This window comes from Pristiophorus japonicus, chromosome 5, assembly GCF_044704955.1.
Source record: "Pristiophorus japonicus isolate sPriJap1 chromosome 5, sPriJap1.hap1, whole genome shotgun sequence".
Lineage (NCBI taxonomy): Eukaryota > Metazoa > Chordata > Chondrichthyes > Pristiophoridae > Pristiophorus > Pristiophorus japonicus.
This window is the reverse complement of record NC_091981.1, coordinates 130346252-130373333: the sequence shown is the minus strand read 5'-3', so window position 1 is coordinate 130373333 and position 27082 is coordinate 130346252. Positions and strand designations below refer to the sequence as shown.

Sequence of the window (27082 nt, the reverse complement as noted above, 5' to 3'; positions counted from 1 at the left end):
GTCCAATACGGGAATTACAGTCTGTCACAAGTGAGGCAGACAGTCGTTGAAGGAAAGGGTGGGTGGGGAGTCTGGTTTGCAGCATGCTCCTTTCGCTGCCTGCGCTTGCTTTCTGCATGCTCTTGGCATTGAAACTCGAGGTGCTCAGCACCCTCCCGGATGCTCTTCCTCCACTTAGGGCGGTCTTTGGTCAGGGACTGCCAGGTGTCGGTGGGGATGTTGCACTTAATCAAGGAGGCTGTGAGGGTGCCCTTGAAATGTTTCCTCTGTCCACCTGGGGCTCGCTTGCCATGTAGGAGTTCCGAGTACAGCGCTTGCTTTTGGGATGTTGGCCTGATCGAGAACACTGACGTTGGTGCGTCTGTCCTCCCAGGGGATTTGCAGGATCTTGCGGAGACATCGTTGGTGGTATTTCTCCAGCGAACTGAGGTGTCTACTGTAGTAGCTGCAACATGGCTTGTGGAAGGCTGCTGCGTTTCCATGGGGGAGACTTCAGATGGCCTTGCTGGACAAACTCAATCAGCTCTGGCCCTAGAAGGCCCGGCTGTGCACTGCAGCACCTTGGCATAAGTGGCAGGAGTCTGGACTGGCTGGTTGACAGACAGTGGCAAGGGCAATAGCAGAGTGGCAGAGGTGGGCACAGGAATGCTGTTATCCTGAGATAGGACAGCAGGTTCCTGCTCCACTGGCCCACTGTCACTCCCCCGGTGCGGCGCCTCAGTATTCCGAGCAATTTGTTGCAACACACTGCAAGCCCCATTGGACACTTGTAAAACCAGTCATGATGGCAGCAGTCTGAGCTCCATGAGAGCGGTCTGCGCTTCTGCTGCAGCACTAAGACGTTGCGTCTCTTCTGCCTGAGCTGCAATGGCAGTCGCAGCATTGTCGATCACTCGCAGCATTAAGTCGGGGTCGACACGGTGTCTTCAGGTGTCTTCCATCATTTGCAGCCTGGAATTCCTAGGCTCCAAGCTCTGCGTAGAGCTCCGTGCAATATTGGAGGCGGACTCTTCCATTCTCCTTGACATTGCCAAGAAGCTCTCAGGCAGGCTTACCTTTGCACCTAGCAAATCGGTGTGCATGCCCATCACCCTTCTCTGAAAGCCACCCCATCGAGGTCCTCATCCAAGTTGTGTACAGAAGAACTCACGCAAACTCGACCTCCAGGGAGCTGGCCCCCAAGCTACCCTTTCCCCCGGCCTTGCTGCAGCCCACTCATGCCCGGTGACTCACCATGTCCAGATCCCACATCTACACTACCTTCTAAAGTACAATCAGTGCCAGTTTCTGAGCTGGTGTCCACAAGTGTCAGATGCAGTGACGTGGTGCCTTCTTCTTCTCCTTCACTCTCCTACATAACTGTGGGGACTGTTAAGTCCTGACTCTAATGTACTGACTTACAAGAGACACATGCTGAAGTCAAGGTCACTCAGGACCTGCACCTTTAATTCCAGCTCTCCAGTGCTGCACTTGCCTGAGACCTCCCTTTATATACCACAGTGGGACAGGTATGGAGTGTCTCCTGCAAGTGCACCCCTGGTGGTAAGGTATGCTTATTGTTACAGGTCATCTCTAGTTACAGTCATGTATAGCATGGTAAGGTACAGTTATATACAGTAATGTGAGATACATGACATCACCCCCCCCACCCCCAAAGGTCTTATTGCCTCTATAGATTCAGTCTCTCAGGTGGTCTGCGCTCTCGCGTGGAGCATCTTAGTTGTGGTTCAGTTGTTTGCCTTGGTGCCTGTTTTTCATTCGGTGTGATTGCTGGTATCTCGCCTGGGTTGTCTGTTTCGTTCGGTGTGATTGCTGGTATCTCGCCTGGGCTGTCTGTTCAGACTGCCCTTTCCTCAGGTTGTTCCACCTGTCTGTCCACTAAGTGTGGTGTGAGTTCCACATTGTAGTCTGCCTCTGGTTCTTCAGTGTTATCAGTGAATCTACTTTTTACTTGGTCTACATGCCTCCAGCAGGTTTGGTCATTGTCCATTTGTACAACCAGTAACCTGTTTCCCTCTTTGTCTGTTACTGTCCCTGGAAGCCATTTGGGACCCCGGCCATAGTTTAGCACAAACACTTTGTCCCCTATCTCATTCCACCTCCCCCTCGAATTTCGGTCATGGTACTCAGTTAGCTTTTGACGCTTAGCCTCAACAATTTCATGCATGTCTGGGAGTATCATCAATAGTTCGTTTCATCAATAGTTGCGCGGGGAGAACCCCAGTCAACGAATGCAGACGAGATCTGTATGCCAGCAGCAGTCGTTACAGGCGGCTCTGCAGCGTGGGACCTTGGATTCTGAGCATGCCTTGTTTAATGATCTGCACTGCTCACTCCGCCTGGCTTGAAAGGTGCAGTCTTAACGTGATTTATACCATGGTCAACTATAAAATCGTGAAATTCTGCGCTGGTGAAGCACGGACCATTATCACTGACCAATATGTCAGGAATTCCGTGTGTTGAAAACATGGTTTTAAGGCTCTCCACAGTGGTGGAGGTGGTGCTCGAGTTTAAAATGGTGCACTCGATCCATTTTGAAAATGCATCAACGACTACGAGGAACATTTTGCCCATGAATGGGCCCGCATAGTCTACATAGACCCGCGACCAGGGCCCGGGCCAGGGGCTTAGTGAGGCCTCCCTGGGGGCATTACTGAGTTGGGCACAAATGGTGCACCGGCGGACGCAGAGCTCCAAGTCCGCGTCAATGCCAGGCCACCAGGCATGAGATCTGGCTATGGCCTTCATAAGGACGATCCCCGGGTGCTCACGATGAAGCTCCCGGACAATCGCCTCCCTGCCTCGTAAGGGCATAACTACTCGGCTGCCCCACATCAGGCAGTCTGCCTGTAGTGAGAGTTCATGCATGCGGCTATGGAAGGGTTTGACCTCCTCGGGGCAGGCATCGCGAGCCTCTGCCCAGTCACCGGTTAAAACACATCTTTTAAATAGAGATAACGTAGGGTCGCTGGTCGTCCAGGCTCTGATTTGGCGAGCCATCATGGGTGAACCTGTGGATTCAAAGGCATTGATTGCCATGACCATCTCACATTCCTGTTCGTCGAACCCTTCTGTGGTCGCCAGGGGTAGCGCTGCTAAGCGCGTCGGCACAGTTGTCTGTGCCTGGTCTGTGCCTTATCGTGTAGTCGTAAGCCACCAGCATGAGTGCCCACCGCTGAATGCGCGCCGAGGCGTGGCGTTGATTGCCTTGCACTCGGATAGTAGGGACGTAAGGGGTTTGTGGTCGGTTTCTAACGCAAACTTGGCCCGGAAAAGGTATTGGTGCATCTTTTTGACACCGTACACGCACGCGAGCGCCTCCTTCTCAACCATACCGTACCCGCACTCCGCCCACGAAATTCATCTGGAGACAGAAGCAATGGGCTGCAATTTACCCGCATCATTGACGTTCTGTAAAACGCACCCGACCCCGTACGCTGACGCATCACACGTAAGGACTAACTTTTTACCTGGGTCGAAAAAGGCTAAAACACTCTTGGAACATAGAAGTTTGCGTGCCTTATCGAAGGCGCGTTCTTGGGCATCCCCCCAAAACCAATCGCACCCCTTTCTGAGTAGCATGTGGAGAGGCTCCAGCAGTGTGCTCAAGTTCTGCATAAAGTTCCCAAAGTAATTGAGCAGCCCGAGAAAGGCGCGCAGTTCCGAGACATTCCGGGGCATGGGTGCCAGGCGAATCGCTTCGGTTTTGGATTCAGTTGGGCGGATTCCATTAACGGCAATCCTTCTGCCCAAAAATTCAACCTCAGGCACGAGAAACAGACACTTGGATTTCTTAACTCTTATGCCTACCCGATCCAATAGACTTCGTACTTCCTCAAGATTGCGGAGATGAGAGTCGGTGTCCCTGCCCGTGATGAGTATGTCATCTTGAAACACAACCGTCCCCGGGATGGACTTGAGCAGACTCTCCATGTTGCGCTGGAATATAGCAGCTGCCGACTTGATGCCGAATGGGCATCGATTGTACACAAAAAGGCCTCGATGTGTTGATGGTGGTGAGTAGCTTAGACTCTTCGATCAGCTCTTTCGTCATATACGCAGATGTGAGGTCGAGAAAAGTTTTCCTCCAGCCAATTTGGCAAATAGGTCCTCCGCTCTGGGTAGCGGGTATTGTCCTGTAGGGAGACTCTGTTTATGGTAGACTTGTAATCCCCACAGATTCACACGGATCCATCAGGCTTCATGACGGGGGCGATGGGACTTGCCCAGTCGTTGAATTCCATGGGAGAAATTATGCCTTCCCGCAGAAGCCGGTCCAGTTCGTTTTCAATCTTTTTCCTCATCACATAAGGCACAGCTCTAGCCTTGTGATGGACCGGTCTGGCATTCTGTGTGATGTAGATTCTAACTTTAGCCCCTTTGAAGGTGCCCACACCTGGCTGAAAGAGATGTTCAAAACGGCTTAGAACTGTTGAGCAGGAGGTGTGTTCCTCTGATGACATGGCGTGAACATCATCCCATTTCCAATTAAGTTCTGCTAGCCAGCTTCTCCCCAACAGGGCTGGGAGATCCCCGGGGACAATCCACAGGGAAAGTCAGTGCACCATTCCTTTGTGTGTGACTGAGAGCATGGCGCTGCCAAGGACTGGGACGATTTCTTTAGTATAGGTCCTTAGTTTGGTGTCGATCTTTGTGAGTTTTGGTCTGTTGTTTTTGTGCGGCCACGGCTGTTCAAATTACTGAACGCTCATGAGGGATTGACTGGCTCCCATGTCCAGTTCCATGTTGACGGGTATCCCGTTGAGTAGAACCCTCATCATAATTGGAGGCGTTTTGGTGTAAGAACAGTGGACATTGATCGTGTTAACCCGCTATACCTCGGCGTCCCGTGCACTGTTCCAACCGTCTTCTGGTCCGCTTTCCGACCCTTCCGATTCGTATACCAGCCGAGCTGCTGTTTTTCTGCACATGCGAGCCAGATGCCCTGTGTAGTTGCAGTTTCTGCAAACGGCATGCTGAAATCGACACACCCTGGTTGAGTGCCTTCCCCCACATCTCCAACACAAATCGTTTCCATTGTTTCCGAAGGATCAGCTGCGTCTGGCTGATCTCCCTTGAGCTTCTCTCAATCTGTTGTTGATTGCTCGCGTTGTGGGTTGATGAGGTGTGATCGGCCATTCATGTGGCCCTTGATTTTGATGGCTTCTGGTGCCACTGTCTGCTGTTGAAGGCCTGCTCTCCTGCCTTTGTCTGTGTGTGGGGGTAGCAGTTTGTTTCACAATGTGAACCCCTTGTTCCAATGCCTCGTTGGTTGTCGTACCCGAAGTATAGATCAGCCTCGTTTCTTCTTCGCCTGCCAAGAACGTCTGTGCGACCAGTGCTGCTGCTTCTAGAGTCAAGTTCTTAGTCTCTATAAGCTTTTGGAATATGCCTGCATCGCCTATTCATTCAATAAAAATGTCTCTCAGTACTTCTCTCCTTAGTTCATCGGGGAACTCACATGAACTAGCCAGCCTCCGAAGTTCCGCCACGAAGTCGGGTATGCTTTGGCCCACACAGCATCTGTAGTTGTAGAACCTGTGTCTGGCCATGTGTAGGCTGCTCGCTGGTTTCAGGTGGTCTCTCACCAGTGTGCTCAAACTTCTCAAACGACTTGCTTGCTGGTTTCTCGGGTGCCAGCAGGTCTTTCATTAAAGCGTATGTTTTCGAGCCACAGCTGGTCAAGAGATGGGCTCTTCTCTTGTCTGCCTTATCTTCGCCCAGCCAGTCTTTGGTCACAAAGCGTTGCTGGAGCCTTTCTATAAAGTCATCCCAATTGTCTCCAGCATTGTATTTCTCATCTAAGCTGTTGGTAGCCATTCTGTGGATTCTGTGATCCCGTAACTCGTCGCCACTGTTAAGTCCTGACTCTAATGTACTGACTTACACGAGACACATGCTGAAGTCAAGGTCACTCAGGACCTGCACCTTTAATTCCAGCTCTCCAGTGCTGCACTTGCCTGAGACCTCCCTTTATATACCTCAGTGGGACAGGTATGGAGTGTCTCCTGCCAGTGCACCCCTGGTGGTAAGGTATGCTTATTGTTACAGGTCATATCCAGTTACAGTTACAGTCATGTATAGCATGGTAAGATACAGTTATATACAGTAATGTGAGATACATGACAGGGACAGGTTCTGCGGCTGGCAGTTTTATCGTTATCTGAAAGCAGAAAGGCAAAAGAGACAGGTCATTGTGAGCTGAGGGCGGGGGAAGGCAAGATATCCATGCAGAATCAGCAACTTGTAATTGAGAAGAAATTGTGGGATGAGAGTAAAGTGGGATGTGAGAAGGAGGATTAGGAATGAGCATTCTATTGTTGTCCCCAAGGGCTTCACCTTCACCCGTTGCCATGGTCTCAGTGACTACCCTTCCAACCATGTGGAGTACACTGTCCTCCATTTGGCTCAAGGCCTGTATTGTGGCTTCCCCCCACCCCACCCCTTCATCTGCCGCTGCTCCCTCCCGTTCTCTGCAAATTTAGCCTGCAAAAGAAAGGAATGTGTCAGTGAGTGTGAAGCAATGTGTTTGGGTAATGTACTTGCCATAGTTGCATAGTGTGGGCAATGTGTGAGATGTGGGTTTGAACGTTGCAGCAGTGGTAATGTTGTGAGGGTGAAGTGAAGCTGTGATTGTGAGGCCTGAGTGGTGAAAGGTAGAGATTGTTGGTAGTCTGAGTGAAGGGAGTGTCGTACATTGAGCATTGTGTGAGGCTGGTGGTGCAGATGGTGCGATACAGCATATGTTGAAACCTTCACTCACCTTGATGAGTCATGTAAGGTTATTAAACTTCTTGTGATGCTGTATCCATGATCTGGGGACCACAATTTTGGCCGACATGTATGCAGATAATCTCCTGCCAGTCTTCTAGATGTATGGGCAAATGGCTTCCTGCCAGTCAGTGGGAAGGGGACAGCCTGCCTCATCTCCACGGCCACATCCAGAAACCATCTAGCTCTTTCCCTCTGCTGCTACTCAGCCATCTCTTGCAGGTTCGCAACTGAATCCGAGTGGAGCTCCAAATGCAATGACAATGAGGTGCTGCTGCATCAAAGAACTTTTCCTTTAAATAGTGGATAAAGCCCAGGCCAAACATGACTTGCAATTAGACTGCACCAGATATTGGCCCACCTGTTGAGCAGTAAGCCAATGAGCAGTGCGTTTAGTGCTGAGATCAGCACTATAATGCTGTAAATGAGCACTCAGCATGAATTGTGCATGCTACCTGGACCACTTTGACCCGGCGCAGCTAAATAGTGCTGGGCCATGACACCGCCCATTTTCAGGTCATAAACAATTTCTAGGCCACGGTCCCTTAAATATATAAATGAGCAGTCTACCACCTGTTTTAAGCCCTCTCATAGAAACTGCATAGTGATGAGGCACCAACGAAAGGCATATTATTTTAAACAAAAATTTTTCAAACTTCCTGTGGAGCCGGGAGGAGCACGAGTACTGCACAACTCCCCCACCCCCATTGCCATTTCAAACCCCTCCCAGGACATACCTTCGGGCAGCTGTTGGCAAATCAAGTGGCCCAACAATCATGCTGTTCAAATGCACTGCGCAAGCTGCCTGTGGTGGCGCGAAAGGTGCTGGCAGCCGGTAATCGAAATAATTGGGGTTTTTGTTAGTAACACAATGCCACACCACAGACTGTCTTCTCACAACCAAGTTAATTCACATGCCTTACACTAGCTAGAGCATGACCACACTACCTGACACTACTCAATATTATATAACCTCGCTATGTAAACATGTGCACCTGGACTATCCATCATCTTATCAACTATACCTAATCTCCATCTGAACAGTTAAATTGGAACAGTGATCCAAGCAAAAAGCAGTCCCACCTAGCCTCTAGAGTTGCCCAACTCAGCGAGGATCTGTTGGCCTTCCCTGCAGCACTTGTGACCCGTCTGGTAATCACTCCAAATGGCTAGACCTGGATCCCTTTGGTTATATGTCTACTGGCAACACATGCTTTATTATCTTCTGTGTTATGAAATAGGTCAGCAGTCACTGTAAATGTTCAATCATATATTATCTGTAAAATAAATCAGCCTATTGGTTTCTAACTTCCCTCTTCTCACTAAATTCTTCACCATCTGCCTTTCAAAGGATAGAAAAAACGTATGTGGGGTACGTGCGAAATTTCATTGACACAGCCACTCGGTCACATGACTGGATACCATACAGTAAAAGTAAACTTATTATTAGTTACATGAGAGACCAGTGACACTGAAGCCGAAAGCATATCCAGTGTAGACCCAAAATTTATAGCACATGCAAAACGTATTCACTGCCGCCAAGAACTGGAGGAGCGTATAACTGCCTGGTATTTAACAGTCAACCATCAGAGATCTTAATAGAAATGTCAGACACAGCTTTTGGCTTTTCTTCTTTCCAAAAATAAAGAGAGTTGCCAAGGAATTATTCATGAAGAAACTGTTGTGTATGCAATAACTCAATAGACTGAACACTGTAAACTCCGAACAGGTACAAACCTGGCTCTACTTTATTCGGGCCCAAAGTGATTACATTACAAGATGGCTGGCCTTTTATACCTGGGCCGCACACACGTGCGCACAGCCCAATGACCTCCGACAGTGGTGCCACCTGGTGGCTAGTAAACCCAAGCATATATACATGACAATAACCCACTTTAAGATATTAGTAACTGTCCTTACTATACAGTATAAATACACACGAGGCCCATACTTGAGAGAAGGTCAGTCTGTGACCAGTTACCTTTATTACCAAGACCTCAAGTGATGAAGGTGGGTTGAGCTTCCCCTTTATACCTGAAAGTCCAGGTTAGGAGTATCTCCCACAAGTTCACCCCCTTGTGGTCAATGTTCTCAAGGTGTACAACTTAGATCAGTTTTTACATGGGTTACAATGATAGTTGAATACATGACATCACCTCACTCCCAAAGTCTTATTGGGATCACAGGTTAAGTCTCTCTGGTGGTTTACGCTCCCTTGTAGAGCGCCTGAGTTGGGGCTCCGGTTGTTGGGCGCTGGCCTGAGTGTCTGCTGTTGCAGTGCCTCAGGCCTGTCCAGACTGCCCACAGTGACTGGGCTCTCCTCCACTTGGTTCCGGTGTTCGGTCACCTGTGGTGAAGTAAACTCTACATCGTGTTCTTCGTTTGCTTCTTCTATGGGGTTGCTGAACCTCCTTTTAGTTTGATCTACGTGTTTGCGGCAGAGTTGTCCACTGGTAAGTTTAACTACCAAAACCCTATTTCCCTCTTTGGCAATCACAGTGCCTGCAAGCCATTTGGGCCCTGCAGCGTAATTAAGGACAAAAACAGGGTCATTGGCATTAATACATCACGCCCTCGCATTCCTGTTATGGTAGTCACATTGTGACTGACGCCTGCTCTCAACAATTTATTTCATAGTAGGGTGTATAAGGGATAACCTGGTTTTGGGTGTCCTTTTCATTAGCAGCTCTGTGGGTGGAACCCCTGTGAGCGAGTGTGGTCGGGACCTATTGGCCAACAGGAGGCGTGATAAGCGGCTTTGTAGGGAACCCCCTTGGATACTGAAAATCCTCTGTTTGATTATCTGCACTGCTCGTTCCGCCTGGCCGTTTGAGGCCGGCTTAAACGATGCCTTTCTGATTCCATTGCCTGCCATGAAGTCCTAGAATTCAGTGCTTGTGAAGCACGGGCCATTGTCACTGACCAAGACATCCGTTAGACCATGGGCGGCGAACATTGCCCGTAGACTTTCTACCGTGGCAGAGGATGTGCTTGAATTTAAAATGGCACACTCAATCCATTTGGAGTAGGCGTCTACTACAACCAAAAACATTTTTCCCATGAAAGGACCTGCGTAGTCCACATGGATGCGTGACCATGGCTTGGCGGGCCAGGACCAGGGGCTAAGGTGGGCTTCCCTCGGTGTGTTGCCTAGCTGAGCACACGTGTTGCACCTGCAAACACAAATTTCCAGGTCTGCATCTATCCCTGGCCACCAAACGTGTGACCTGGCAATTGCCTTCATCATGACAATGCCCGGGTGCTCATTGTGGAGTTCTCTGATAAGCACCTCTATGCCCCTCTGGGGCTTGACTACTCGGTTTCCCCACAGTAGGCAATCGGCCTGAATCAAGAGTTCATCCTTGCGTCTATGAAACGGTTTAAATTCCTCAGGGCATGCCCCGTACATGGCTGCCCAGTCCCCATTCAGGACACATTTCTTAACTAAAGACAGTAGCAGGTCTTTATTTGTCCAGACTTTAATCTGACTTGCTGTCACAGGTGAGCCTTCGCTTTCGAAAGCTTCAACAGCCATGACCATCTCAGCATCATGCTCAGCTGCCCCCTCAATGGTGGCTAGTGGGAGCCTGCTGGGTGCATCAGCGCAGTTTTCGGTGCCCGGTCTGTGCCGAATTGTGTAGTCATAGGCGGCTAAAGTAAGTGCCCACCTCTGTATGCGGGCCGATGCATTTGCATTTATGGCCTTGTTGTCGGCCAAAAGGGACGTTAGGGGTTTGTGATCTGTCTCCAGCTCAAATTTCCTGCCAAACAGGTACTGGTGCATTTTTTTTACTGCATATGCACATGCTAGCGCTTCATTTTCTACCATTCCGTAGCCCCTTTCTGCCTGGGACAGAGTTCTGGAGGCATAAGCTACCGGCTGTAACTGACCATTGGCATTCGTATGCTGCAACACACACCTGACCCCATAGGACGACACATCGCATATTCGAACAAGTTTCTTACATGGGTCATATAACATTAAGTTTGTTGGAGCATAACAAGTTGCGTGCTCTATCAAAAGCCCTTTCCTGGCTTTCCCCCCAGACCCAATCATGACCTTTGCGTAGGAGCACGTGTAGCGGCTCTAACAGCGTGCTCAATTTGGGAAGAAAGTTACCAAAATAGTTCAGGAGCCCCAGGAACGAACGCAGCTCCGTCGTGTTACGGGGTCTGGGTGCTCTCTGGATCGCTTCCGTTTTGGATGCAGTAGGTCTGATCCCGTCTGCTGGTACCCTCCTCCACAGGAATTCTACCTCTGGAGCTAGAAAGATGCACTTGGCCTTTTTCACTCGCAATCCTACCCGTTCCAGTCTGCTTAGCACCTCCTCCAGGTTGTGCAGGTGTTCTTCAGTATCGCGACCCGTGATGAGGATGTCGTCTTGAAAAACCACCGTCCTTGGAATCGACTTGAGGAGGCTTTCCATATTTCGCTGAAAGATCGCAGCAGCCGAATGAATCCCGAATGGACATCTATTATACTCAAACAACCCCTTGTGTGTCGTGATGGTTGTCAACTTCTTCGACTCACTCGCCAGCTCCAGGGTCATGTAAGCTGAGGTCAGGTCCAATTTTGAAAAAAGTTTGCCACTGGATAGCGTCGCAAAGAGGTCCTCCGCTCTCGGTAGCAGGTACCTGGAGTGACACCCGATTGATGGTGGCCTTGTAATCGCCACATATCCTGACCGACCCATCCGCCTTGAGCACCGGCACGATCGGGCTCGCCAGTCACTGAATTCGATTGGCGAGATGATGCCTTCCTTCAGCAGGCGGTCCAATTCGCCTTCTATCTGTCATGTTTGTAACTACAATGTAACACCACTGTATTACTGTATACACTCAACACAGATGCACACCTTGACCACAGGGGGGTGAACTTGTGGGAGACACTCCTTACCTGATCACTCAGGTATATAAAGGGAGGTCCTACGCAGGGTCATTACTTCTGGAGTGTTGTAATAAAGAGTTAAGGTCACTGAGTGGCCTTGTCCCTGGATTGTGCCTCGTGTGGTTTCATGCTGTAGAATAAGGACTTTACATTGGCGACGAGAAACGGGAATTCACGACCCATGAGAATGGCCACCGGTAGCACAGATGAACGGTACTGTGTTGGGGAAGACTGGGATGATTTTGTTGAGAGGCTTCGGCAGAGCTTCGTCATGAAAGACTGGCTGGGGAATGCAGAGGCCGACAAGCGTCAGGCTCATCTTTTGACCAGCTGCGGGCCAAAGACTTATGCGCTCATGAAGCACTTACTGGCACTCGAAAAACCGTTGGACAAAACCTTTGAAGAGCTTAGCAAGTTGATTGGGGAGCACCTCAAGCCGGCGAGCAGCATACACATGGCTCGACACAGATTATACACCCGCCGACGTCATGAAGGATAGAGCATACCGGACTTTGTAGCGGACCTCAGGCGCTTGGCCAGCCTCTGTAAGTTCACAGACGCCTGCAGGGGGGAGATGTTAAGGGACTTCTTTATCGAGGGTATCGGTCATGCAGGAATTTTTCGCAAGTTAATTGAGACCAAGGACTTGACCTTGGAAGTGGCGGCGTTGTTGGCTCAGACTTTCCTGGCGGGGAGGAAGAGACGAAAATGATTTACGCGCAATTCTGCCTCCAATGCGGCGATGGATCAGGGAGTCAACGTCCTTAATACTACTCAAAGCCCCGCGGGCAGGCAGGGGCAGTCCGACATTCATCAGGCAGTAATAGACCCCAGAGTAGGACCTCAACAGAGACAATGGCAGGCTGAATGGACGTTCACGCCATCACAGTGGACAATGCGGCCGGGATGGGCCACTGACACCTACTAATAGGGTACTTCAGAGCAGTCAGAAGGACAGTCAGTGCGGAATTCCTGGCCACAGCCCTTTTGTCCCCAACAATGGAAACTTTAACTCGTGCTAGAGGTGTGGGGAAAATACTCAGCCAGATCTTGCAGATTCCAACAGTTTGTCTGCAGAAACTGAAACCTCAGTGGCCATTTAGCTCATATGTGTAGAGAGCCTGCAACCAGACTGATATATGAGGCAGATGGACCGGAAGAGGGTTCTGTGAGGCAGGATGACTTTTGGGGCAAATTGATGGACACCGAGGTTCAGCGGGTCCATGTGGCGAATATTCACAGTTCATACACCAAAACGCCACCAATGATGATGAGGATTTTGTTGAACGGTATCCCAGTATGCATGGAGCTGTACACGGGGGCCAGCCAGTCACTCATGGGCGTTCAACAATTCGAGAAGCTATGACCACACAAAGCCAGTAGACCCAAATTAGAACATATCGAGACACAATTCAGGACTTACACCAAATAAATCATTCCGGTGCTAGGCAGTGCAATGTTGGCTGTCATGCACTATGGCTTAGTGAACTGGCTGCCGCTCTGGATTGTCCCGGGCAATTGTCCCGCACCGTTGGGGAAGAGCTGGTTAGCCGAGATGAACTGGAAATGGGGGGATGTACACGCAATGTTCTCGGTGGAGCAAAGTTCGTGCTCGCAAGTCCAACAACAATTCGAGTCACTTTTCCAACCAGGCGTCGGGACTTTCAAAGGCACTAAAGTAGTGATACACATCACCCAGGCCAGTGCACCACAAAGCCAGAGCGGTGCAGTATTTGATGCGGGAGAAAATCGAGAGCGAATTGGACCGGCTATTGGGCGCCCGTACACGGAGCATGCCCTGAGGAGGTCAGACCATTCCACAGACGGTGGATGAGCTCTCCATCCAAGATGACTGCCTACTATGGAGCAGCTGGGTAGTCATGCCCCAGAAGGACAGGGAGGCGTTCATCAGGGAACTCGACAGCGAGCACCCAGGCATTGTGATGATGAAGGCCATTGCCCGATCACACGTTTGGTGGCTCGGAATTGACTCAGACCTGGAACACTGTGTTCGCAGGTGCACAACATGTGCCCAGCTGGGCAATGCCCCCAGGGAGGCCCCGCTCAGCCTGTGGCCCTGGCCCACCAAGCCATGGTCATGCATTCACGTTGACTACACGGGCCCGTTCATGGGGAAGATGTTCCTTATTGTTGTAGATGCGTACTCGAAATGGATCGAGTGCATCATCCTGAATTCATGCATGTGCGATCTTCGCTACCCATGGCTTGCCGGACATCCTGGTTAGTGATAATGGCCCATGTTTTACGAGCCATGAATTCCGGGGGGTTATGTCGGGCAATGGCATCAACCACGTCAGGACTGCGCTGTTCAAGCCGGCCTCCAATGGCCAGGCGGAACGTGCAGTCCAAATCGTTAAGCAAGGGATGCTCAGGATTCAAGGACCCTCCCTACAATGCCGCCTATCGCGCCTCCTGCTGGCCTATAGGTCCCGCCCGCACTCGCTCACAGGGGTCCTGCCCGCAGAGCTACTCATGAAACAGACACTTAAAACTCGGTTGTCCCTCATCCACCCAGTCCTGACCGACATAGTTGAGGGCAAGCGTAAGGCACAAAACGAGTACCATGACCGTAATTCGAGGGGGAGATGTATAGAAATAAATTATCCTGTTTTCATCCTCAATCACGCCATGGGGCCCAAATGGCTCGAGGGTACCGTAATTGACAAAGAAGGGAACAGGGTCATTGTGGTAAAACTCAACAATGGCCAGATATGCCATAAGCATCTGGACCAAGTAAAAAAAAAAGGTTCAGCAATGACATGGAGGAACCTGAAGAAGACCATGAGATGGAGCTCACACTACAGCCAGCGAACGTGCAACAAGAGCAATCAGAGGAATGCACAGTCCCTGAGGTCAGCCCGGACAGGCCAGAATCACCACAGATGACAGACACTCACGTCAGTGTCCAACAACCAGAGCCCCAACTGCCGCGCTCCACGAGGGAGCGTAGACCACTTGAAAGACTAAGCCTATGATCCCAATAAGACTTTGGGGAGGGGAAGGTGATGTCAGGTTTGTAATTACAATGTAACACCACTGCATTACTGTATACACTCAACACAGATGCACACCTTGACCACAGGGGGTGAACTTGTGGGAGACATTCCATACCTGATCACTCAGGTATATAAAGGGAGGTCCCACGCAGGGTCATCACTTCTGGAGTGCTGTAATAAAGAGTTAAGGTCACTGAGTGGCTTTGTCCCTGGAGTAAGGACTTTACACTATCTTTTCCCACATCACGTACGGCACCGCTCTGGCCTTGTGGTGTACTGGCCTGGCGTCCGGGTTCATGTGAATCACTACCTTGGCCCCCATGAAAGTGCCGATGCCGGGTTGAAATAATGAGTCAAATTTGTCCAGGACCTGTGAGCATGATACTCGCTCCACAGAAGAAATTGCATTGACATCGCCCCATTTCCAGTTCATGACAGCAAGCCAACTCCTCCCCAGTAGTGTGGGACTGTCCCCCGGGACAATCCAGAGTGGCAACCTGTTCTCCGAATCTTTGTGGGTCACGACTACCGTGGCGCTGCCGAGCACCGGAATGATCTCATTTGTATATGTCCGTATCTGTGCGTCAATTGGCAATAATTTTGGCCTCCTGGCCTTGGACACGCACAACCTTTCAAACTGTTTGATACTCATCAGGGACTGGCTGGCCCCCGTGTCTAGCTCCATTAATACTGGGATGCCATTGAGGAGCACTTTCATCATTATCGGTGGCGTCCTGGTATATGAACTGTATATGTGCTCCACATGAACTCGCTGAACTTCAGCTTCCAGCGATTTCCCCCAGTATTCATTTGGCCTCGTAGGGCTTACATCGGGCCCGTCCTCCTCGTACATCAACCTGGCTGCAGGGGCTTCCTGCACATACGTGTCAAGTGACCGCTGATGTTGCAGTTTCTGCAGATATATTGCTGATACCTGCAAGCTCTGGCTGGGTGTTTGCCTCCACACCTCCATAATGAGCTGGAGGCCCTGTTGTTGGAAACAGAAGGTCTATTACCAGTCGATCGTCTCTGACTGTCTCTGTAACTGTCCTTAAGCGCACCATTAACAGGTGTTGATGGCCCCATTACTGGCCGCATTGTCCATTGCGATGGCATGAATCGCCATTCAGCTAGCTATTTTCTCTGTTGAAATCCCCCTTTGGGTTCGACTACATGCTGGGGCATGTCCGATTGCCCTTGTCTACCTAGAGAACTGTGTGCCGCGTTAACAATGTTGACTCCCTGGTCGTTTGCCGCATTTGAGCCAAGATTTTTGTCACACATCATTCTGGGCTCTTCCTCCCCTGAGATAAATGTCCGGGCTATCAGAGACGCCGCTTCCAAGGTCAAGTCTTTGGTCTCAATCAATTTCCTGAAAACCCCAGCGTGCCCGATGCCCTCAATAAAAAAGTCTTGCAGCATCTCCACTCTGCATGCATCTGGGAACTTACATAGGCTCGCCAGTCGCCGGAGATCTGCCACGAAGTCAGGAACACTTTGCCTTTCTCGCCGCCAGTGCGTGTAAAACCGGTGTCTCGCCATGTGCATGCTGCTCGCTGGTTTAAGGTGTTTCCTGATCAACTTACTGAGCTCTTCGAACGTCTTGTCCGCCGGCTTCTCTGGCGCTAGAAGGTCCTTCATCAGGGAGCACATTCTGGATCCACAAACCGTCAGGAGATGAGCCCTGTGTTTGTTGGCCGAATCCTGTCCCAACCATTCCTTAGTGACAAAACTTTGCTGTAGTCTCTCAATAAAGTCATCCCAATCATCACCAACACAGTACCTCTCTTCTGTGCTGCTAGTGGCCATGCTCACGTGGTTTAAATCCCAGTTTCCCGTTGCCAATGATATGTCCTTACTATACAGTATAAATGCACACGAGGCCCATACTTGAGAAAAGGTCACTCTGTGACCAGTTACCTTTATTACCAAGACCTCAAGTGATGAAGGTGGGTGGAGCTTCCCCTTTTATACCTGAAAGTCCAGGTTAGGTGTGTCCCCCACAAGTTCAGCCCCTAATGGTCAATGTTCTCAAGGTGTACAACTTAGGTCAGCTTATACATGGGTTACAATGATCGTTGAATACATGACAGTAACGGTCTTTTTACAAATTGAGACGGTCCGGGGCTTTCCGCTCCTGAGTTGAAAGTCTCAGTTCAACTCCAGCTTTGGGCGAACATTCTGAGTCTGTTATGACTGGGGACTGGGTAGCCGATCTGATGGGAGTGGCAATGACCACGTCAGGGGTTGAAAGTCCAGATTAATTGATGACAGCGGAGTCCTCTGATGACTGAGGGTAGTTTGTTGGTCACTGATTGTGTCTTCCTCAGACTGTTCCGATTCATCCGTGTGCCGCTGCTTTATCTGATCGACATGTTTCCTGCATGTCTGCCCATTCTTGAGCTTAACGATAAACACTCTGTTACCCTCCTTGGCCGTAACAGTACCGGCAATCCATTTGGGACCTTGACCATAATTCAGTACATACACAGGATCATTGATAGAAATGTCGCGCGACACAGTAGCCCGATCATGATACACTTGCTGACTTTGACGCCTGTATTCGACACGATTATTCAAGTTAAGGTGGACAAGAGAGCACCTGGTCTTGAGACCTCTCTTCATCAATAGTTCAGCAGGGGAGACCCCGGTAAGCGTATGGGGTCTTGTCCTGCAACTAAGCAATATGCGTGACAAGTGACTTTGAAGTGAACCTTGAGTTACACGTTTCATACTCTGCTTGATGGTTTGGACCACATGCTCTGGTTGTCTATTGGATGCGGGTTTGAATGGTGCTGACCTCGCATGTTTGATATCATTGAGTTTCATAAACTCTTGAAACTCCATACTGGTGTAGCACGATCCATTGTCGCTTACAAAGATGTCAGGCAGACCATGCATCGTAAACTTGACACGAAGGCTCTTAATGGTAGTTGTGGATGTGCTGGATGACATGATTGTACACTCTATCCACTTGGAATAAGCATCCACCACAACTAAGAATATCTTTCCCAGGAAGGGGCCTGCAAAGTTGATGGACCTGGACCATGGTTTAGATGGCCACAACCACAGACTCAGAGGCGATTCCGCTGGTGCTTTACTAAGCTGCATGCAAGTGTTGCAATGATGCACACATGATTCCAGATCAGAGTCAATTCCAGGCCACCACACATGAGACCTGGCAACGACTTTCATCATGACAATATTAGGATGTGTGCTATGTAGATCATGCACAAATTTCTCTCTGCCTTTCTTGGGCATAACAACACAATTACCTCACAGTATACAATCTGATTGAATGGATAGTTCGTCTTTGCGACAAATGTAAGGTTTGGTCTCCTCACACATTTGTTTGGGTATGGCAGACCAATCACCACTAAGGATACAACGTTTCACAAGCGATAATATTGGGTCCTGTCTGATCCAGGTCTTAACTTGTTGGGCCGTGACAGGGGTTCCTTCAGTTTCAAAAACATCCATGAATGCATTGAGCCGTCTGCAGGTTGTGATGTTTCCACCGCCGGTGTGGGCAATGGCAGACGACTCAATGCATTGGCACAATTCCCAGTGCCAAGTCTATGGCGAATGACATAATCATGGGCAGATGTTAGCACCCACCTCTGGATGCGGGATGATGCATTGGTATTGAAAGCTTTGTTTTCCGAAAACAAATGAAATGAGTGGCTTGTGATCTGTTTCCAGTTCAAACCGAAGACCAAACAGGTACTGATGCATCTTTTCAACCCCATACACACAGGCTAGTGCTTCTTTCTCTACCATGTTGTAGGCTCTTTCTGCCTTTGACAAACTTTTTGAAGCATATACAACAGGTTGTAATTTGCCCGACTTGTTAGCTTGTTGGAGCACGCAACCAACTCCATATGACGAAGCATCACAGGCCAATACGAGATGCTTACATGGATCATAATGTACCAGCAGCTTGTTAGAGCAAAGCAGATTAGTAGCTTTCTCAAAAGCTCTATCTTGAGATGTACCCCAAACCCAGTTGTCGTCTTTTCTTGGCGACATACAGTGGCTCTAATAAGGTGCTCAATCTAGGTAAGAAATTATCGAAGTAGTTGAGTAGACCAAGGAACGAATGCAGCACCATCACATTCTGAGGCTTGGGTGCATTTTTGATGGCCTTGGTTTTCGAATCCGTAGGCCTGATACCGTCGGCAGCAATTTTCCTCCCCAGGAATTTGACTTCCGGTGCCATGAAGATGCACTTCGAACGTTTCAGTCTGAGTACTATTTTGTCCAGGCGATGTAGAACCTCTTCCAGGTTGTTCAGATGTTCGGCGGAGTCACGACCAGTGACCAGTATGTCATCTTGGAACACGACGGTTCTGGGGATGGACTTCAGAAGACTCTCCATGTTCCTCTGAAATATGGCTGCAGCCGAGCGAACTCCAAAAGGGCACTTGTTGCAGATAAACAGTCCTTTATGAGTGTTGATGCACGTAAGTTTCTTCAATGTGTCGACCAACTCCTGTGTCATGGAGGCCGATGTCAGATCCAGTTTTGTGAACGACTTCCCCCGGCTAGCGTTGCAAACAGATCATCAGCCTTCGGTAACGGGTATTGATCCTGTTTTGAATCTCGGTTGATCGTAACCTTGTTGTCTCCACAAAGCCTGACAGTGCCTTCACTTTTCAACACGGGAACAATGGGGCTGTCCCATTCGTTAAATTCGACCGGTGATATGATCCCTTCATGTTGGCATCTGTCCAGTTTGATTTCGACCTTCAACCTCATCATGTACGGAACCGCCCGAGTTTTATGATGGACAGGTCTTGCATCCGAGTCCAAGTGGATCTGCATCTTGGCTCCCGTGAAATTGCCAATGCCTGGTTCAAACTGCGAAGGGCACTTGCTCAGCACTTGAGCACATGGAGTATCCTCCGCCGACGACAACGCTTTGATCTCATTCCAGTTCCATTAGATTTTTTGTAACCAGTTTGTGCCGAACAGTGTTGAACCATTGCCTGGAACAATCCATAACGGTAAATCATGAACCGCACCATCTTATGACACCTTGATTACTGCACTGCCATTCACCGTTATGAGTTCTTTAGTGTACGTACGCAACTTGGCATTGACTGGACTCAGCTTAGGCCTCACAGCCTTAGTATCCTACAGCCTGTTGAATGTCCTCTGGCTCATTATTGATTGACTCACATCCGTGTCCAGTTCCATCAATACCGGCACACCATTAAGTTTTACGTTAATCATTATCGGTTAGCTCTTTGTTAGAAACGAGTACAGTCCATATACTTCCTCCTATGGTATCTCGGATTGCACATCCGGATCCGCGCTAGACTGGTGATCATCCTCCACATGGTGTGTCACAGCACGCTTGTTCAGTTGCGGACGATGCACTGGAGATGTCCAACTCTCGAACAGCCTTTACAAATATACTGTTTAAACTGACACTGATGATGCCGGTGATTTCCACCACAAATCCAACACAGTCGGCTATCGGCTTCATTCCATTGGCAGACTTTGAGCAGCCACAGGCTTCACGTACGCAATCGCATAGGCCCTGCCATATGCAGCTCTGCCAAACGACGATACTATCTTGTTTACAGTACTTGCCGAGTTCCGATTTTTCAATGATATCTGCTTTAAGCTTTTGTCCGTCGTCATGCAGGATCACATCGTGGTTGATGCTGATTACAAAGAAGTCGGGCAGCATGTCTGCCAACACAGTTTTGAACTTACACGTTCCAGCTAGACGTCTTAGGTCGGCAACGAATTCCGATATATCCTGGCCCTCAGAACGAACGTGCGTATAGAATCGATATCTTGAGATGATGATGCCTTCATCTGGTTTGAGATGATCATGTACCAAAGCACACAATGTTTCATAGTCCTTGTCCATTGGACTTAAGGACGAGAGGAGATTCTTTATGAGTCCATAGATTTTCGGACCGCAAACCGTGAGGAGGACCGCCCAGCGCCGAACTGCGTCTGCCTCTTTCTCCATTTTGTTGGCCACGAAGTACTGGTTCAAGCAGGCTACAAAGTCTGCCCAATCTTCTCCCTCCATGAATCGCTCCAGAATTCCAATTGTGCTCATTTTTGCATGCGAAGGTTCTTGTTACCTCATCACCAAATGTTGTGTATGCAATAACTCAATAGACTGAATACTGTAAACTCCAAAAAGGACAAACCTGGCTCTACTTTATTAGGGCCCAAAGTCATTACATTACAAGATGGCTGGCCTTTTATACCTGGGCCGCACACACGGCGCACAGCCCAATGACCTCCGATAGTGGCACCACCTGGTGGCTAGTAAAACCAAGCATACATACATGACAGAAAGGACCCCATCTTTAAAATTCCACACAACAGCAGATGTAACTCCTCATGCAACATTCAATATATTGGCCCTGAAATTCCGATGTCCCGGGTCCATACGAAGTTCCTATGGACCCGGGAAGGCATCGGAAAAGCCGGGTTTCAGCGCGCAATGCGCATGCGCTGAAAACCGGCTTTTCCGATCTGTCAAGTTTCTGGCTTGACAGATCTCGCGCATATCGGGAGCGAGGACACTTGCAGGGTAAGATTTCCAATATTTACGAATATCTTGCCCTGCAAATGTCCTTTAAAATCTTGTGCCTGAAAAAGCAGGCGTATAGCCTACTTTTGCAGGCGCAAGTGTTTAAAAATACATAAAAACATTAAAATTAAATTAAATAAATACACATGAAAACATATTTTATTGTTAAAAACCCTCCCCACTCCGTTAAGTTTATTTTAAAGCATCTTTAAAAAAAGTCAGGAAAATATTATTTTTTATAAGAACTTTAATTTAAATGATTCTTAAATACGTCGTGTATTTTTCTATTTTTGATTGATTTTTTGTGTATTTGTGGGGGGGGTCGTTTCTCATTCATAATAATGGGAACTGCAACTTATGGAGTTCCCATTGTTATGAATGAGAAAATACTGTACCTTGATTGGCTGCCCAGAGCCATGTGACTACAGCTCCAGCCCTGCACACGTCCTGACATGCACACACTCCAATGCGTAGGAGTGAAGGCCTCAGGCTCGGAAGTTCGAACGGGTGCAGCAGCAACAGGTAAGTGCGCAGTTTTTACCTTTTTTGTTTAGTTTGCCCACGGGAAGACCTCGAGCAGAATTTCAGGCCTAATACATTAGACTTGGCGGTCACTGTTCAAGTTAGCAGCACATAGTGGCGTATGCTGCATTTACTTTCTGTTTGATAAAGATCAAGCATCTCATTGCTATGCAGTAAATGTACCTTATTTTTCTTGACATTATTCGCAGAGTCTTTCAAATCAATTCGCTTGATGTCACATCTGTTCTCTTCCCCATATGCTGAAAGGAAATCCATAAATTTATCATTCCCTGAGTAAGCATTGTATCGCAAGATATTTTATAATTAGAAAAAGCACAGGAAATATTTGAATGACTTTACATTCATTTCTGAAAGCTGCCCATCATGTCAATCACACACTCCACCTGTAGGAGAGATTTTCAAAATTCTCCTTCAGTCAAGATCAATGTTTTTTTACCAAATTCTATACAAAATCTTTTATATACATATATAATTATTGGCATCGCTGGCAAGGCCACTATTTAGTGGCCAACCCTCATTGCCCTTGAGAAGGTGGTGGTGGGTCATCTTCTTGAACCGCTGCAGTCCATGTGGTGAAGGTACTCCCACAACAACGTTCCCCTAAGCCACGGAGCTCTCTGCCGGTCCAGCGCAGCCCAGGACTGACTTTTCCAATATTAAATTTTGCACGTTTAAAACTATGAATGGGCCGTGCAGCTCCTTAAATGGGCTGCACACCCAAAAAAAAAATTAAGGAGGAACATTGTCCCACCGTGCTATTAGGTAAGGGGTTCCAGGATTTTGACATATCAATGAAGGAACAGCGATCTATGCCCAAAACAGGATGGTGTGTGACTTGGAGGTGATGGTATTCCCAGGCAGTTCACAGGAGAAGAGGACTCAGCGGCCCTCAGGTAAGTTGTTAAAGGGAACTGGGATGGGTTCACAGGGGAGGAAAGCGATTGTGAAGATGCGTAGCTTTATAGACAACACCCGAGTTCAAATCCTAATTTTCATGAATCTCATTAGTGCAAAAAGACATTGCCTAGATCCTAGTCTACACGTGAATTGTTAAACCATCTTTTCCCTTCCCTGATGCTGACAGACCTGCTGTGCATTTCAACAGCAACAGCAACTTGCATTAAATAGCACCTTTAACATAGTAAAATGTCCCAAAGCACTGCACAGGAGTGTTATCAAACAAAATTTGATACCAAGCACATAGAAACATAGAAACTAGGTGCAGGAGTAAGCCATTCGGCCCTTTGAGCCTGCACCACCATTCAACATGATCATGGCTGATCATGCAACTTTAGTACCCCATTGCTGCTTTCTCTCCATACCCCTTGATCCCTTTAGCCGTAAGGGCCACATCTAACTCCCTCTTGAATCTATCTAACAAACTGGCCTCAACAATTTTCTGTGGTAGAGAATTCCACAGGTTCACAATTCTCTGAGTGAAGAAGTTTCTCCTCATCTCGGTCTCAAATGGCTTACCCTTTATCCTTAGACTGTGAACCCTGGCTCTGGACTTCCCCAACATCAGGAATATTCTTCCTGCATCTAACCTGTCCAATCCCCTCAGAATTTTATATGTTTCTATGAGATCCCCTCTCATTGTTTGAAATTCCAGTGACGATAAGCCCAGTCGATCCAGTCTTTCTTCATATGTCAGTCCTGCCATCCCGGGAATCAGTCTGGTGAACCTTCGCTGCACTCCCTCAAGAGCAAGAATGTCCTTCCTCAGATTAGGAGATCAAAACTGTACACAATGCTCAAGGTGTGGCCTCACCAAGGCCGTGTACAACTGCAGTAATATCTCTCTGCTCCTATACTCAAATCCTCTCGCTTTGAAGGCCAACATACCATTTGCCTTCTTCACCGCCTGCTGTACCTGCATGCCAACTTTCAATGACTAATATACTGACATAGATAGAGAACTGGTTAGCAGACAGGAAGCATTGAGTCAGGATAAACGGGTCCTTTTCAGAATGGCAGGCAGTGACTCGTGGGGTGCCGCAGGGCTCAGTGCTGGGACCCCAGCTATTTACAATATACATTAATGATTTAAATGAAGAAATTGAGTGTAATATCTCCAAGTTTGCAGATGACACTAAGCTGGGTGACGGTGTGATCTGTGAGGAGGATGCTAAGAGGCTGCAGGATGACTTGGTCAGGTTAGCTGAGTGGGCAAATGCATGGCAGATGCAGTATAATGTGGATAAATGTGAGGTTATCCACATTGGTGGTAAAACACGAAGGTAGAATATTATCTGAATGGCGGCAGATTAGGAAAAGGGGAGGTGCAGCGAGACCTAGGTGTCATGGTACGTGAGTCATTGAAACTTGGCATGCAGATACAGCAGATGGTGAAGAAGGCAAATGGCATGTTGGCCTTCATAGCTAGGGGATTTGAGTATAGGAGCAGGGAGGTCTTACTGCCGTTGTACAGGGCCTTGGTGAGGCCTCACCTTGAATATTGTGCTCAGTTTTGGTCTCCTAATCTGAGGAAGGACATTCTTGCTATTGAGGGAGTGCAGCGAAGGTTCACCCGACTGATTCCCGAATGGCAGGACTGACATATGAGGAGAGATTGGATCTACTGGGCCTGTATTCACTGGAGTTTAGAAGGATGAGAGGGGATCTCATAGAAACATATAAAATTCTGACGGGACTGGACAGGTTAGATGCAGGAAGAATGTTCCCGATGTTGGGGAAGTCCAGAACCAGGGGACATAGTCTAAGGATAAGGGATAAGCCATTAAGGACTGAGATGAGGAGAAACTTCTTCACTCAGAGAGTTGTTAACCTGTGGAATTCCCTGCCGCAGAGAGTTGTTGATGCCAGTTCATTGGATATATTCAAGAGAGAGTTAGATATGGCCGTTACGGCTAAGGGGATCAAGGGGTATGGAGAAAAAGCAGGAAAGGGGTACTGAGGGAATGATCAGCCATAATCTTATTGAATGGTGGTGCAGGCTCGAAGGGCTGAATGGCCTACTCCTGCACCTATTTTCTATGTTTCTATGACACCCACGTCTGATTGCACCTCCTGTTTTCCTAATCTGTCACCATTCAGATAATATTCTGCCTTCCTGTTTTTGCCACCAAAGTGGATAACCTCACACTTATCTACATTATACTGCATCTGCCATGCATTTGCCCACTTACCTAACCTGTCCAAGTCACCCTGCCGCCTCTTAGCATCCTCTTCACAGCTCTCACTGCCACCCAGCTTAGTGTCATCTGCAAACTTGGAGATATTACATTCAATTCCTTCATCTAAATCATTAATGTATATTGTAAATAGCTGGAGGCCCAGCACTGAACCTTGCGGTACCCCACTAGTCACTGCCTGCCATTCTGAAAAGGACCCGTTTATTCCTACTCTTTGCTTCCTGTCTGCCAACCAGTTCTCTATCCATGTCAATACATTACGCCCAATACCATTGTCATGTATTCAACCAGCATTGTAACCCATGTATAATCTGACCTAAGTTGTACACTGTGAGAACAATGACCACTAGGTGGGAAACACTCCTAACCTGGACCTTCAGGTACAAAAGGGGAAGCTCCACCCACCTTCATCACTTGAGTGCTAAGAAATAAAGGACAGGTCACAGACTGACCTTCTCTCAAGCATGGGCCTCATGTGCATTTATACTGTATAGTAAGGACCTATCAATGGCGATGAGAAACTGGGATTTAAACCACGCGAGCATGGCCACTAGCAGAACAGACGAGAGGTACTGTGTTAAGGAATGGTTGGGACAGAGATTCAACAGTGTTAAAGCAGCACACAGTTCTCCAGGCAGACCAGGGCAATCGGGCATGCCCCAACATGTCGTCGAACCCAGAGGGGGAGTTCGACAGAGACAATGGCAAGTTGAACAGCGATTCACGCCATTGCAAGAGACAATGCGGCCAGTAATGGGGCCATCAACACCTGTTAATGGCGCATTCAAGGACAGTCACGGGGCAGTCAGGGATGATCGACTGGCAAGGGACCTTTTGTTTCCAACAACAGCTCATGTTGGAGGCATGGAGGCACACACTCAGCTGGAGTTTACAGAGATGAGCAAAATACCTACAGAAATTGCAGAAATGAACGCTGGGGGAAATTGCTGGAAGCTGAAGTTCAGCGAGTTCATGTGGAGCACGTATACAGTTCATACACCAGGACGCCACTGATAATGATGAAAGTGCTCCTCATTGGCATCCCAGTATCAATGGAGCTAGACATGGGGGCCAGCCAGTCCCTGATGGGTATCAAACAGTTCGAAAAGTTGTGGGCGTCCAAGGCCAGGAGGCCAAAATTATCGCCGATTGATGCACAGCTACAGGCTTACACAAAGCAGATCATTCTGGTGCTAGGCAGCGCCACGATAGTCGTGACCCACAAAGATTCGGAGAACAGGTTGCCACTCTGGATTGTCCCAGGGACGGTCCCGCATTGTTGGGGAGGAGTTGGCTTGCTGTTATGAACTGGAAATGGCGCGATGTCAATGCAATTTCCTCTGTGGAGCGAGTGTCATGCTCACAGATCCTGGACAAATTTGACTCATTATTTCAACCCGGCATCGGCACTTTCATGGGGGCCATAGTCATAAACCACAAGGCCAGAGCGGTGCCGTACGTGATGCGGGAAAAGATAGAAGGCGAATTGGACCGCCTGCTGAGGGAAGGCATCATCTCGCCAGTCGCATTCAGTGACTGGCAAGCCCGATTGTGCCGGTGCTCAAGGCGGATGGGTCGGTCAGGATATGTGCTGATTACAAGGCCACCATCAATCGTGTGTCACTCCAAGACCAGTACCCGCTACCGAGAGCGGAGGACCTCTTTGCGACACTATCCGGTGGCAAACTTTTTTCAAAATTGGACCTGACCTCAGTTTACATGACCCAGGAGCTGGCGAGTGAGTCGAAGAAGCTGACCACCATCATGACACGCAAGGGGTTGTTTGAGTACAACAGATGTCTGTTCAGGATTCGTTCGGCCGCCGCGATCTTCCAACGAAATATGGAAAGCCTCCTCAAGTCGATTCCAGGGACAGTGGTTTTTCAGGACAACATCCTTATCACAGGTTACGATACTGAAGAACACCTCCACAACCTGGAGGAGGTGCTACACAGACTGGACCGGGTAGGGCAGTGACTGAAAAAGGCGAAGTGCATCTTCCTAGCTCCAGAGGTAGAATTCCTGTGGAGGAGGGTAGCAGCAGACGGGATCAGCCCAACTGCGTCCAAGACGGAAGCGATCCAGAGAGCACCCAGACCCCGTAACACGACGGAGCTGCATTCGTTCCTGGGCCTCCTGAACT

The 27082-nt window shown here is 48.7% G+C and overlaps 1 protein-coding gene across 1 annotated transcript in view; it reads right to left on the bottom strand.

The window, feature by feature from the left end:
* LOC139264109 (rap guanine nucleotide exchange factor 5-like) overlaps nucleotides 1-27082 on the bottom strand; it is a 172259-nt gene that overhangs the window by 116913 nt on the left and 28264 nt on the right. The window contains exon 4 of the mRNA XM_070880200.1: nucleotides 21947-22023. Within this exon, the coding sequence (XP_070736301.1) occupies nucleotides 21947-22023 (77 nt within the window). The remainder of the gene's footprint in view (nucleotides 1-21946; nucleotides 22024-27082) is intronic.